This window comes from Dendrobates tinctorius, unplaced genomic scaffold (genome assembly GCF_039654945.1).
Source record: "Dendrobates tinctorius isolate UK_male_01 unplaced genomic scaffold, ASM3965494v1 ptg000084l, whole genome shotgun sequence".
In the NCBI taxonomy this organism is placed as follows: Eukaryota; Metazoa; Chordata; class Amphibia; order Anura; family Dendrobatidae; genus Dendrobates; species Dendrobates tinctorius.
Genome location: NW_027361752.1, coordinates 388,476 through 403,185, shown reverse-complemented (window position 1 = coordinate 403,185; position 14,710 = coordinate 388,476). Strand labels below are relative to the sequence as shown.

Sequence of the window (14,710 nt, the reverse complement as noted above, 5' to 3'; positions counted from 1 at the left end):
CTCTTAATTTTTGCCAGAGCTGTATATAGAAGCTTATGGAGAATGCATTATACTATATGGAGGCCTATGGGGAGTGCTATACTGTACTATATGGAGGACTATGTGATGCATTATAAAATATGGAGGCCAATGGGGAGTGCATTATACTATATAGAGGCCTATGAGGAGTGCAGTATACTACACACAAGGTCAAAATTGTTGGTACCCCTCGTTTAATGACAGAAAAACTGACAATGGTGACAGAAATAACTTGAATCTGACAAAAGTGATAATAAATTAACAAAATGTATGAAAATGAACATCAGACATTGCTTTTCAACCACGCTTCCACAAAATTTTTTCAAAAATAAAACTCATGAAATAGGCCTGGACAGAAATGATGGTACCCTTAACTTTATTTTGTTGCACAACCTTTTGAGGCAATCACTGCAATCAAACGATTCCTGTAACTGTCAATGAGACTTCTGCACCCATCGACGGGTATTTTGGCTCACTCCTCAAGAGCAAACTGCTCCAGATGTCTAGTGCTTCAAGGCTGCCTTTTCCAGATTGGATGGTTCAGCTCTTTCCAAAGATGCTCAATAGGATTTAGGTCAGTGCTCATAGAAGGCCACTTCAGAATAGTCCAATGTTTTCCTCTTAGCCATTCTTGGGTGTTTTTAGCCTTGTGTTTTGGGTTATTATCTTGTTGCATGACCCATGAGACCAAGCTTTCTGACACTGGGCAGCACATTTCTCTCTAGAACCCCTTGATAGTCTTGAGATTTCATTGTACTCTGCACAGATTCTAGACACCCTGTGCCAGATGCAGCAAAGCAGCCCCAGAACATAACAGAGCCTCCTCCGTGTTTCACAGTAGGGACAGTGTTCTTTTCTTGATATGCTTCATTTTTCCGTCTGTGAACATAGAAGCTGATGTGCCTTGCCAAAAAGTTCCATTATTGTCTCATCTGTCCATAGGACATTCTCCCAGAAGCTTTGTGGCTTGTCAACATGTAGTTTGGCAAATTCCTGTCTGTGTTTCTTATGATTTTTTTTTCAACAATGGTGTGCTCCTTGGTCGTCTCCCATGAAGTCCACTTTGGCTCATACAACGACGGATGGTGCGATCTGACACTGATGTTCCTTGAGCTTGAAGTTCACCTTTAATCTGTTTAGAAGTTTTTCTGGGCTCTTTTGTTACCATTCGTGTTATCCATCTCTGACTTGTCATCAATTTTCCTCCTGCGGCCACGTCTAGGGAGGTTAGCTACAGTCCCATAGAGCTTAAATTTCTGAATAATATGTGCAACTGTAGTCACAGGAACATCAAGCTGCTTGGAGATGGTCTTATAACTTTTACCTTTAACTTGTTTGTCTATTTTCTTTCTAATCTCCTGGGACAACTCTTTCCTTTGCTTCCTCTGGTCCATGTTGAGTGTGATACACACCAAGTCACCAAACAGCACAGTGAGTGTCTGTAGCCCCCTATACAGGCCCACTCACTGATTCCAAGATTGTAGGCACCTCTGATGCTAATTAGTGGACACACCATGATTTAACATGACCCTTTTGTCACATTATTTTCAGGGGTACCATCATTTCTGTCCAGGCCTATTTCATGAGTTTTATTTTAAAAAAAAATTCTATGGAGCCATGGTTGAAAAGCAATGTCTGACCTTTATTTGTTCATTTTCATTGATTTACTATTACTTTTGTCAGTCAAGTTATTTCTGTGACCATTGTGAGGTTTTCTGTCATTAAACAAGGGGTACCAACAATTTTGACCACGTATGTACAAGGAGGACTATGAGGTGCATTATACTATATGGAGGCTGTTTAGAAGGCCATCATACAGTGTGGGGATTACAGTGAGGGGGCAATCATACAATATGGGAACTTCTGTGGGGTGTTTGAATAGTGTGGGGGTCATCATACAGTGTTGGAGCCATCAAACAGTTTGGGGGCTACTAAGGAGTCAGTATACTGTTTGGAGGAATTATGCGGTGTATATGGGGAGCATCATATTGTGTAGGGGAGAGCTGTACAGGGGGAGACTCGGAACAATATTAAATGCTAAGTGGACACTTAATGTTAAAGGGGCACTCTGGTTATTGTGTCTCTCAAAGGGATACACAGAGGGCATTATTACTTTCGAGGAGGCAAAATGTGGGCACCGTTTTCTAGGGCACTTGCACAGGGCAAAACGTATAGAGGTTTGTTTTACCATGTAGAGATCACACAGGGCCACATAGCAGGTACAGTAATAGGGGCACATATGCCATCAACGGCTCAGTATTGGGGTATCAGCAGGATGAGGAATTTGTGCAGGTTGGGGATAGATGGAGACGATTCAGGAAATGTGAGAAGTCAGATGTGTGTTTGTTGCAATCTCTGCAGCTGAGTTCTGGCTGGATGAAGCTGTCATGTCGGTCTGGGCCAGATGGAAAAGAAGTGAAAAGTGAACAGATTCCATCAGAAAGAACGTCACCTATAAATCACTATCTGTAACTGTACGGTAATGTCTTATATATGTTCTGCAGGACTGGTATTTACCACTATATGACCCCTGTGACAGCTAGGGGGCGCTGTATGGGCTGCCCGGGACATGCATGTAGGCATTCCCTTTGTTAGGATGGGAAAATGGTGAGCGGCAGGATTATAAATGGCCGATATGTATCACAGGGGTGGGTGCCCTGTGATGGAAGCTGGAATATGCATTAATCAGCAGAGATATACTGCTGAGGATTTGTTGCTGTGTATTAGGGAAGCTTCCAGGTGACTTGGTGAGATGGGTGGGAGCAGTCACATACAAACCCACCCAGGGGTGTGTGTCTGAACGCCAAAAGTAAAGCCTGTGTGTGTGTGGCTGGGTGTGTTAAAAGGACCTGCAGTGAGGTCATGACCATGTGATCTTTACCTCAGCTGTGGGTGTGGTTATGTATCATATAATGTGCCTGAGGTGGGTCACATGGAGAGAGAGTGCATGAACCTGATTGGTTCATAGAATCATAGAATCGTAGAGTTGGAAGGGACCTCCTGGGCCATCTGGTCCAACCCCCTGCTCAAAGCAGGATTCGCTAAATCATCCCAGTTAGATGTCTGTCCAGCCTCTGTTTGAAGACTTCCATTGAAGGAGAACTCACCACTTCTCGTGGCAGCCTGTTCCACTCATTGATCACTCTAACTGTCAAAAAGTTTTTTCTAATATCTAATCTGTGTCTCCTCCCATTCAGCTTCATCCCATTGCTTCTAGTCTTTCCTTGTGCAAATGAGAATAAAGTTGATCCTTCTACAATGTGACAGCCCTTTAGATATTTGTAGACAGCTATTAAGTCTCCTCTCAGTCTTCTCTTTTGCAAACTAAACATTCCCAAATCCTGCAACCTTTCCTCATAAGACAGGGTTTGCAGACCGGTCACCATTCTGGTCGCTCTTTTCTGAACTTGCTCCAGTTTGTTGATGTCTTTTTTAAAATGTGGTGCCCAAAATTGGACACAATATTCCAGATGAGGTCTGACCAAAGAGGAGTAGAGGGAAATAATTACTTCACGTGATCTAGACTGTATGCTTCTGTTAATACATCCTAGAATTGCATTTGCCTTTTTTGCTGCTGCATCACACTGTTGACTCATATTCAGTCTGTGATCTATTAGTATACCCAAGTCTTTTTCACATGTGCTGTCACTTAGCCCTATTCCTCCCATTCTATATATGCTTTTTTCATTTTTATTGCCCAGATGTAGTACTTTGCATTTCTCCCTGTTAAAAACCATTCTGTTAGTTGCTGCCCACTTCTCCAGTTTATTTAAATCTTTTTGAATCCTCTCTCTCTCTTCTCTAGTATTAGCTATCCCTCCTAGCTTTGTGTCATCAGCAAATTTAATCAGTTTACCCTCAATTCCTTCATCTAAATCGTTGATAAAGATGTTGAACAATACAGGGCCCAGGACAGAGCCCTGTGGTACCCCACTTGAGACATTCTTCCAACTGGATGTGCAGCCATTTACGACCACTCTTTGGGTCCGATCACTAAGCCAGTTATGAATCCACCTAACAGTTGCCTTGTCCATTCCATACTTAGTCATTTTTTCAATAAGGATTGTATGAGAGACTTTGTCAAATGCTTTGCTGAAGTCAAGATATACTATATCTACAGCATTTCCTTGATCCACCCAATCAGTAATACCATCATAGAAGGAAATTAAATTAGTCTGACATGACTTATTAGTTACAAACCCATGCTGACTCTGTTTAATCACTTCATTCTTATCCAGGTATTGACATACATGTTGTTTAATAATTTGTTCAAAGATCTTTCCTGGTATAGAAGTCAGACTCACAGGCCTATAGTTGCCTGGGTCCACCTTCTTCCCTTTTTGAAGATAGGAACAACATTTGCTCTTCTCCAGTCTTCTGGCACTTCTCCTGTTCTCCAAGAATTTTCAAAGATTATGGAGAGGGGTTCAAAAATTTCTTCTGCTATCTCCTTCAGTACTCTGGGGTGTAATTCATCTGGACCTGGAGACTTGAATACATTTAGGTTAGCTAAGTGTTTCCTCACTATCTTTCTGTTTATAGATATCCTGGATTCTTCTATTCCCTTAATAGGACAGTGAATAACAGTTGATGTTACATTTCCTTTCTGAGAGAAAACAGATGCAAAATAGGAATTTAAAAGTTCAGCCTTCTCAACATCCTGTCTTACCATTTCATCATTTTCATCCTGTAAAAATCCTATAGCATCTTTGACTTTTCTTTTACTTTTGACATATCCCCAAAATCCTTTATTATTGCTTTTGACATCTCTTGCAAGCCTCAATTCATTTTCAGCTTTAGCTAATCTGATTTGTGCCTTGCAGGTTCTGCAGACAGCATTATATTCTTCTTTAGATATGCCTCCTTCTTTCCATTTTATAAACATTTTTTGCTTCCTTTTTAGCATGTGCTTAAGTTCTGTGTTCATCCATCCTGGTTTCCTTAAATGCTTCCTATTCTTCCCTCTTTTCGGAATTGTTAACAACTGTGCTTTGAGAATTTCATTTTTCAAGATTTCCCATCCTTCCTGGACATTTTTGTCTTTAAGGATATCCAGCCATTGGATCCCTCCAATTCTCTTTCTGAATCCCTTAAAATCTGCCTTTCTGAAATCTAACCTTGACGTCTGAGTCTTCACAGGTCTTCCGCCTCTAGTTATCCAAAATTCTAAAATAGCATGGTCGCTACCTCCTAGGGTCCCAGCCACTTTTACCTCCTCAACCATTTCCTCCCTGTTTATAAGGATTAGATCCAAGGTAGCAGTTCCCCTTGTTTTCTCCTTTACCTTTTGGAAGATAAAGTTGTCAGCAAGAGAGGATAAGAATTTCCTTGACCTGTTAGTTTTGCCTGAGAGAGATTCCCAACAAATGTCTGGATAGTTGAAATCTCCCATGACAACTATGTCATATTTTTTGGAGAACTTGGCCATTTGATGCATAAAGAGTTCATCCATATCTTCAGCTTGCACAGGCGGCCTGTAGTAAATGCCTACAATGGTGTCCTTTCCATTGTTCTGTCCTTGTATTCTTACCCAAACAGTTTCCACAGAACTCCCAGTCTCTGAAGCTTCAATCTCTGTGCAGATATACGCATTTCTAACATACAATGCGACACCCCCTCCTCGTTTATCAAGTCTGTTTCTTGCAAATAAGTTGTATCCTTCTAGTCTTGTATTCCAATCATGTGTATTGTCCCACCAAGTTTCAGTGATTCCAATGACATCATATTTCTTTTCCTGTGTTAGTAGTTCCAATTCTCCTTGTTTGTTGCCCATGCTTTGTGCATTAGTATAGAAACATTTTAGTTTGTGATTGGTTTCTCTTTCTCCAATTTTTTTTTAATTAGATTCTTTCGTCTTTGTTCTTCCTTTCCACTTCTAATAGCAGAGTTCTCAGTAGCATTTGTCAGGTGTATGGCTTTTTCTGGTCTTTTGCTTCCCTTCCCATGTTGTTCTAGTTTAAAGCTCTCCTTACAAGTGTAGCAAGGCGACTTCCAAATACCTGCTTTCCAGTCTTCGTAAGGTGCACCCCATCTCTAGCAAGTAGTCCATCGTATAAGTAGTTCACTCCGTGATCCAGAAATCCAAATCGTTGCTGACGGCACCATCGACGTAGCCAGTTGTTCACCTGCAGAATCTTATTCCACCTCCTTGTTCCATGGCCATCCACTGGGAGGATGGAAGAGAAGACCACCTGCGCTCCCAGTTCTTTCACTTTCTTGCCTAAGTCTTCAAAGTCTCTGCAGATGGTTTCCAGGTCGTTTCTTGCGGTGTCATTTGTCCCCACATGTAGTAGCAGGAATGGGTAGTCATCTGTAGGTCTGAAGAGTCCTGATATCCTGTCAGACACATCTTTAATTTTTGCACCTGGAAGACAGCACATTTCTCTTGAAGTTATATCCGGTCTGCAGATAGCGGCCTCTGTTCCTCTCAACAGGGAATCCCCCATGACCACCACTCTCCGTTTCTTCTTCACAACATTTTTCTTTCTCCATCCAGGAGGACTCTGAAGGCGTACAAGGTTGCTGTTTGTTGGCAAAGTCTTATCCTGATGTATTTCTTCATCGTTTTCCTGCGTGAGAGCCTGGTACTGGTTTCTGAGCAGTATGGGTGCTGACTGCCTCCTGATCCTCCTGCTTCTCTGGGTCACATGTCTCCATTCCTCTGTTTCTTCAGGTGCACTTCGAATTTCTTCTCTTTCTGTAACATGAAGAGATAATTCTGCTCTGTCCAAGAACTCTTCACCTTCCTTAATGATCTTCAACGTAGCTAACCTCTCTTCGAGATTTTGCAACTTTTCCTCCAACAGGGTCACAAGCTTGCATTTGTGGCATGTGAAGTTTGGCTTTTCCACTGGTAAATCTGTGAACATGTAGCAAGAAATGCAGCTCACCAAATGGCTCCTGGCCTCTTCCATCTTGAGATTTCTTAAAAACGATGAAAGATGAGCCAAAATTTGCGCGCCTGTCGCCTTCTCCGATTTCCTCTTTTCAGCTGCAACGGCCAAAACCCAGTGATCGTTGAGCTCGCGGAGACTCTTCACTTATCCCAGAAGGCACTGGGAATATGCAAATGATCTCCTCAAGACTCTTCCCCTGGTTTCTCCGATTTCCTCTTTTCAGCTGCAACGGCCAAAACCCAGTGATCGTTGAGCTCGCGGAGACTCTTCACTTATCCCAGAAGGCACTGGGAATATGCAAATGATCTCCTCAAGACTCTTCCCCTGGTTTCTCCGATTTCCTCTTTTCAGCTGCAACGGCCAAAACCCAGTGATCGTTGAGCTCGCGGAGACTCTTCACTTATCCCAGAAGGCACTGGGAATATGCAAATGATCTCCTCAAGACTCTTCCCCTGGTTTCTCCGATTTCCTCTTTTCAGCTGCAACGGCCAAAACCCAGTGATCGTTGAGCTTGCGGAGACTCTTCACTTATCCCAGAAGGCACTGGGAATATGCAAATGATCTCCTCAAGACTCTTCCCCTGGTTTCTCCGATTTCCTCTTTTCAGCTGCAACGGCCAAAACCCAGTGATTGTTGAGCTCGCGGAGACTCTTCACTTATCCCAGAAGGCACTGGGAATATGCAAATGATCTCCTCAAGACTCTTCCCCTGGTTTCTCCGATTTCCTCTTTTCAGCTGCAACGGCCAAAACCCAGTGATTGTTGAGCTCGCGGAGACTCTTCACTTATCCCAGAAGGCACTGGGAATATGCAAATGATCTCCTCAAGACTCTTCCCCTGGTTTCTCCGATTTCCTCTTTTCAGCTGCAACGGCCAAAACCCAGTGATTGTTGAGCTCGCGGAGACTCTTCACTTATCCCAGAAGGCACTGGGAATATGCAAATGATCTCCTCAAGACTCTTCCCCTGGTTTCTCCGATTTCCTCTTTTCAGCTGCAACGGCCAAAACCCAGTGATCGTTGAGCTCGCGGAGACTCTTCACTTATCCCAGAAGGCACTGGGAATATGCAAATGATCTCCTCAAGACTCTTCCCCTGGTTTCGTGTGGAAGGTCCTGGAAGGCCTAGGTGTTGGAAGGTGTGCTGCCTTCCTGAATAGCACCCGGTGAGGCGTGAGTATTGGACGGTCTCAGGCGGGGACAGATGTCCTGAATAGCACCCGCTGAGGCCCTGGACCTGGGGAGACCGGTGTGTTGGGAGACCCTGGCAGTAGGGTTGGATCCCTGAACAGCACCCGGTCAGGCCGCGTGTGTGAGCAGAGTCTGTGACGGCACTGCGTTTGGGGAAGCCACTGCCCGGCTGTGGATCTGGAACCGTGAGGCAGCCTAGTGAATAAGGCACTGTCTGGAACGGTGATCCCAGTGCGACCGCTTCCCTGAAAGAAAGGACTAACCAAGAGTCGGCGTCTTGAGCAGGAGCTCCTAAGAGGTAACCCCGGACAGGGGGAAATAACCGTGTTGAGGCTATAGAGCCTGTTTTCTGGACATGGCACAGCTTGTGTGGCCACAGGACTGAGAGAGCGAAGTGATGAACATTGACCTGTCTGATGTAAGACTGTTGCCTTTTATGGTTTATGCTGTATAATAAACCACATGGACTGTTTAAGTGGAAAGTGTTCCTGTGCGCATCAATATCACAGCCAAGTGAGTGTCCCCCAACACACTCAGTGAGCGCTACCTTACAATGGTCACCGTTTGGCGGTAATATCAGTGCTGTTCTTTGTACAGAGATTTTTTTTTTTATTAGTAACAGCGCGATCATCCACTATTAGGGTGCGCCACCATAGTTGTAATCAGGGTTACCTGGTTAGGGGCCCACTCAGAAATTTTGCCCCCCTGAACCAAACCCTAGCTACACCTTTGATTTGCATCTTAAAGCTGCAAACACTGTAGAATACACTGGCGACCAGGGAGCGGTCAGCTTTCCACTCCACCATTCACCTTAACTGTTCAAGGCGTGATTACATCGAGCCTGCTGAGCCCGTCTGCATCTGCTCCTCTCATCATACAGTGACCTGTAAAAGTTTGGGCACCCCTGATCAAAATCACAGTTATTGAGAACAGTTAAGCAAGTTGAAGATGAAATGATCTCTAAAAGGCCTAAAGTTAAAGGTGACACATATAGGGGAAACCAAGCACTTCACTGAAAAACATAATGAAAGTATCAGAAGTTTGAGATGTTTTGGGTTAGAAAAGGTTACTTGTTCAGACAGGGAAGGTGACTGGGGTAGAAAAATAATTAGCAGCAAAATCCAATACATTTCTCACATGAAACACCAAATAACCTAATGGGTTAAATTACAGAAACAACAAGCTCTATCTGTACTGAGGATAACATCAGGTCTATAGTAATGCTTTGTGCTAGAGGTGTTAATTATGCATATTATGTTGATGCTCACAAGGTGATTGGTTCTTACTGTAAATGTAGTCACAGGTTAAAGTGGATTATCTCTACGATTAAGGGCTTGCGATATGCCGGAAACACTTCGGAGAGTTAACATGGAACTGCACATGTGATGTTATTTAATGAAGATATGAATAAAGAAAATCCTGTCTTTATATCTCTCCTGGGAGTGCCAATCCTTTTTAACTTGAATTTTTCCTTTTTATACTGCGGGTCTGCAGTGAAGCGGCTCCCATAAAGTGAGTGGAGAATACACTAATACATGCGGTGAGTCCAGCAAACCTTATGTTCCTTGTGTCATTATTCTGTACAAGGGCACAGGGGACATCATTATGTGTGCGGGCATCATACTGTGTGGGGGCACACTGTGAGAAAATCATACTGTGTGGGGGGGGTACACTAAGCAAATCATACTGCATTGAGGCAAAGTAAGGACATCATACTGTGTGGGGACACTGTGATGATATCATACTGTGTGGGGGGGCACTGACTACATCATACTGTGTGGTCATCATATTATGTGGGGGCACTGTGAGGATATCATACTGTGTGGGGAGCACTGTGTGGTCATCATATTTTGTGGAGGCACTGTGAGGATATCATACTGTGTGGGGGCACTGCGAGGATATCATACTGTGTGGGGGGAACACTGTGTGGACATCATACTATGTGGAGGCACTGTGAGGATATGATACTGTGTAGGGGGCACTGTGAGGACATCATACTGTGTGGGGGCACTGCGAGGATATCATACTGTGTGTGGGGAACACTGTGAGGACATCATACTATATGTGGAGGCACTGTGAGGACATCATACTGTGTGGGGAGAACTGTGAAGATATCATACTGTGTGGGGGCACTGCGAGGATATCATACTGTGTGTGGGGAACACTGTGAGGATATCATACTGTGTGGGGGGGTACACTAAGGAAATCATACTGCATTGAGGCAAAGTAAGGACATCATACTGTGTGGGGACACTGTGATGATATCATACTGTGTGGGGGGGCACTGCGAGGAAATCATACTATGTGGGGGGGCACTGAGGAAATCATACTGTGTAGGGGCACTGACTACATCATACTGTGTGGTCATCATATTATGTGGGGGCACTGTGAGGACATCATACTGTGGGGAGCACTGTGTGGTCATCATATTTTGTGGAGGCACTGTGAGGATATCATACTGTGTGGAGGCACTGCGAGGATATCATACTGTGTGGGGGGAACACTGTGAGGACATCATACTATGTGGAGGCACTGTGATGATATCATACTGTGTGGGGAGAACTGTAAGGATATCATACTGTGTGGGGGCACTGCGAGGATATCATACTGTTTGTGGGGAACACTGTGAGGATATCATACTGTGTGGGGATCACTGTGAGGACATCATACTATGTGGAGGCACTGTGAGGATATCATACTGTGTAGGGGGCACTGTGATGATATCATACTGCGTGGAGACACTGTGATGATATCATACTGTGTGGGGAGAACTGTGAGGATATCATACTGTGTGGGGGCACTGCGAGGATATACTGTGTAGGGGCACTGCGAGGATATCATACTGTGTGGGGGCACTGCGAGGATATCATACTGTGTGTGGGGAACACTGAGGACATCATACTATATGTGGAGGCACTGTGAGGACATCATACTGTGTGGGGACACTGTGATGATATCATACTGTGTGGGGAGAACTGTGAGGATATCATACTGTGTGGGGGCACTGCGAGGATATCATACTGTGTGTGGGGAACACTGAGGATATCATACTGTGTGGGGATCACTGTGAGGATATCATACTGTGTGGGGATCACTGTGAGGACATCATACTATGTGGAGGCACTGTGAGGATATCATACTGTGTAGGGGGCACTGTGATGATATCATACTGTGTGGAGACACTGTGATGATATCATACTGTGTGGGGAGAACTGTGAGGATATCATACTGTGTGGGGGCACTGCGAGGATATCATACTGTGTGTGGGGAACACTGTGAGGATATCATACTATGTGGAGGCACTGTGAGGATATCATACTGTGAAGGGGGCACTGTGAGGTTATCATACTGTGAAGGGGGCACTGTGAGGACATCATACTGTGTTGGGGCACTGCGAGGATATCATACTGTGTGGGGAGAACTGTGAGGACATCATACTGTGTGTGACGACTGAGGACATACTGTGTGGGGGAGCATTGCGAGAACATCATACTGTGTGGAGGCATCATAATGTGTGAGGGAAGCATCATACAATGTGGGATGGCACTGTGGGGGGGGCTTTATGTGTGAGGTGCACTACATGATTTGTGGTCATCATACTGAGTGGGCACACTGAGGAGGGTATCCTATTGTGTGTTGGGGCCACATTCAGTGTGACGAGGCATTTTGGGGACGCCATATTGTATGGGGGACATAAAAGAGGTATCCACAGATTTGCCAATATTAAGGGGCTTAACTGGGGAACTATGTCTGAGTGGACACACAAAAAGAGCTTGATGGGATTAACAGTATATTCTTTAGCTGAAAAAAAAATAGACTCACACTTCCTGGTTTTCAAAGTTGAGAGCTACGAAAACGTTGCTACTAGCACAGTAAAAAAAATTACCTGCTTCTTTTTCTTTTTTGTAGGCGGAGTGGCTTTCTTGATTTTCTTGGGCTTTGGCTCTTCATCGCTCTCCTCGCTCTCTTTTACGTCCTCCTCTTGTTCTACAAGGAATACACATTACAGCTAATTCTGTAACAACGCTCAGCACCACCCAATGTCGCAGTATCCAGGCATTATTATCAGGTCAGGAGAATGGTATAAAAAGAAGAAGAGAAGGTTCACATGTTAGTACAGGGAGGTGCACTTTATAATTTTATCTGAGTCAAAGAAAAATTATGAGGACAAATCAAATAAGTGTCTCATAAACCATAACGCAAAGCATTTGTGCAAACTTTCTACAACCATATTCCACACAGTTGCCTTTCAGGGATTGTGCAAGTCTCCCCTCAACCTCCCAGGAAAGTCACACAGCTATCAAGAAAGCCCCAGACCGACCCCAGAATATCTGATCCTCACCCCCCCCCCCCCCCCCAAGAGTCCCGAGAAATCCGGAACAGTTAGCAGCTTAGCATTAAGTACAGCTTTATTTTTTTTAAAAAAAAGAGGTTGTTCACTACTCGGACAACCCCTTCTCAATCTGTACATTTGCATGAGTAAAATAACATCTTTACTCCTCTTCGGTGGAGGCACCGTTTCTGTGGTGTTAGCTCTCCAGTGGCTCGTGTGTGATTGTTGCGTCACGCGATCCCTATCCCCCCAAAAGTGGAGTATAAGTTGGTATGCATGCAAAATATAGGAGCTTGTTCACACTGGCCATTAAACAGATAAGACCCATGATACAAACAAAATGAACATATACCGTACTGTAAGTACATAAGTAAAAGCAATAGTGCATATAAATAACAATGCTTTTGATAAAAAGGCATAAAAGCCATTCCACCAGGGTCAAGGTGTACTCAAATCGGTTTGGTCCGAACCTCTAGTATTAAAACCTTACCATGAGTCAAAGTGACGTCACTATGAATAATAAAAAAGGGGGAGACAGAAGCGCACAATGATATAAACGTTTCACAGATATGGATCCACTCACCTGGTTCAGTTGTGTGGAACACAACAACCATAAGCACAGATGGGTAGGATCCGATGAACTGCAGCAATCAGCCGGTCACTAGAATTGCATATATAGGAAGGAGAGAAGTCCGGCTTTCAGGATCGCGCTGTTCCAGTCCAAAGTTCACAAGGAGTTAATCCAAGGACCAAGCAGTGATTATAACTTTCTTTTTATTCCACAAACTCTACGCGTTTCGTGTACACACTGTACACTTCCTCAGGAGCAAAGTTAGGTAACTTTGCTCCTGAGGAAGTGTACAGTGTGTACACGAAACGCGTAGAGTTTGTGGAATAAAAAGAAAGTTATAATCACTGCTTGGTCCTTGGATTAACTCCTTGTGAACTTTGGACTGGAACAGCGCGATCCTGAAAGCCGGACTTCTCTCCTTCCTATATATGTCACTATGAATAAGCAGGACCGGGTCCCGAATATGGCTACCCAGTAATAGGAAGCCGCTCCATTGGTGAAGGCTCTGCCGTGTCTTGTGTTACGTCACACGATCCCTGCAGCCAATCAGCTGCTACTTCACTCGTCCCACCTTTAGGTACATCATATACATCCAGATAAAGTGACAGAGCAGCAGCTCTCACTTCTTACGGATGTATGTGATTTGTCCGATGGTGGGGAGAGTGAAGTAGCAGCTGATTGGCAGCAGTGATTGCGTGACATAACAATGTCACGAGAGCCACAGGACAGCCATCTCCACAGGAACGGCGCCGCCACTGGAGGTGAGTAAAGGTGTTATTATTTTACTGGGGGCAAACATATGAATTTATACGGGATTGTCCAAGTGGTGGACAACTCCTTTAATTAACTGTAAAAGTCATGTCTCAAGCATGTATTTCTATAATATGACATGGCAAGGTTCTCAGGGGCACGGCTAACATTCCTGATGGGCCACATGGTAATCATAGTGCAAAATTATCGAAAGTGTATGTGTGGCTTTACATGTGGCACCAAATCGGTGATTTCAAGGGCAACCGTTATTTGAGAAAAATCCCTCTATTGCAAATTATCTGTAAAAGCGACTTGTTACGGCGCAGCATGAATACATCCTATTAATTACACACAGTATAGCTGCACGGCAATGAGTGTGGGAATGGAGAGAATGTCGAGGAACGCAGTCAGGCTTCGTTACATGTCATCTGACCAGCAGAGCGCCGGGTTCACCTTGACTTGCGGAGAGATAGGATAGCAGGCAAGAATCTATGGTGGTGAATGAGGGAAACTTGTAACCTTGCAGCTCATGTCATTAACTCTGTCACTCGCGTTTCACTTTCTGTTGCTTTCGGTAAGCTGAATATCTGCTGTGTTTTTACCGCCAAACAGTACAGAGAGAAAAAACATTTACCATCTTTGCATACCAGCAATTACCAGCAGATGAATCCCATATTATAGTCCTTTTAGTAACCACCCCTACTCCACCTTGAAACACCCGTTTTGAAAAAAAATTGGGATAAACTATACTCCTTATGTGATCCGGCTCATTTGTCAGCCCCACCAAAATCAGGACTGTTGGCATCTATGCAGACTAAGGTGTCCTGCCTTAGTACTGCCCATCTGTACTGTCCCTTACACCTGGGGTAGAGTGGTGTACAATGACCTGTATTGTTCCTATTACCCACTGGATCACTTGTTTTAGAAGTATCCAATGCCTGATTACAAGTATGTT

At 44.1% G+C, this 14,710-nt stretch overlaps 1 protein-coding gene across 3 annotated transcripts in view; it reads right to left on the bottom strand.

Moving 5' to 3' along the window:
• The window catches only part of CMSS1 (cms1 ribosomal small subunit homolog), a 390,654-nt gene that overhangs the window by 27,779 nt on the left and 348,165 nt on the right, over positions 1–14,710 (bottom strand). For 2 of the 3 annotated variants that reach the window (XM_073584366.1, XM_073584364.1), the window contains exon 2: positions 11,988–12,088. In XM_073584366.1, coding sequence (XP_073440467.1) covers positions 11,988–12,088 — 101 coding nt within the window. Of the gene's footprint in view, positions 1–11,987; positions 12,089–13,017; positions 13,167–14,710 lie in introns of those variants that run through there. The other variant, XM_073584367.1, reaches the window with a different exon arrangement.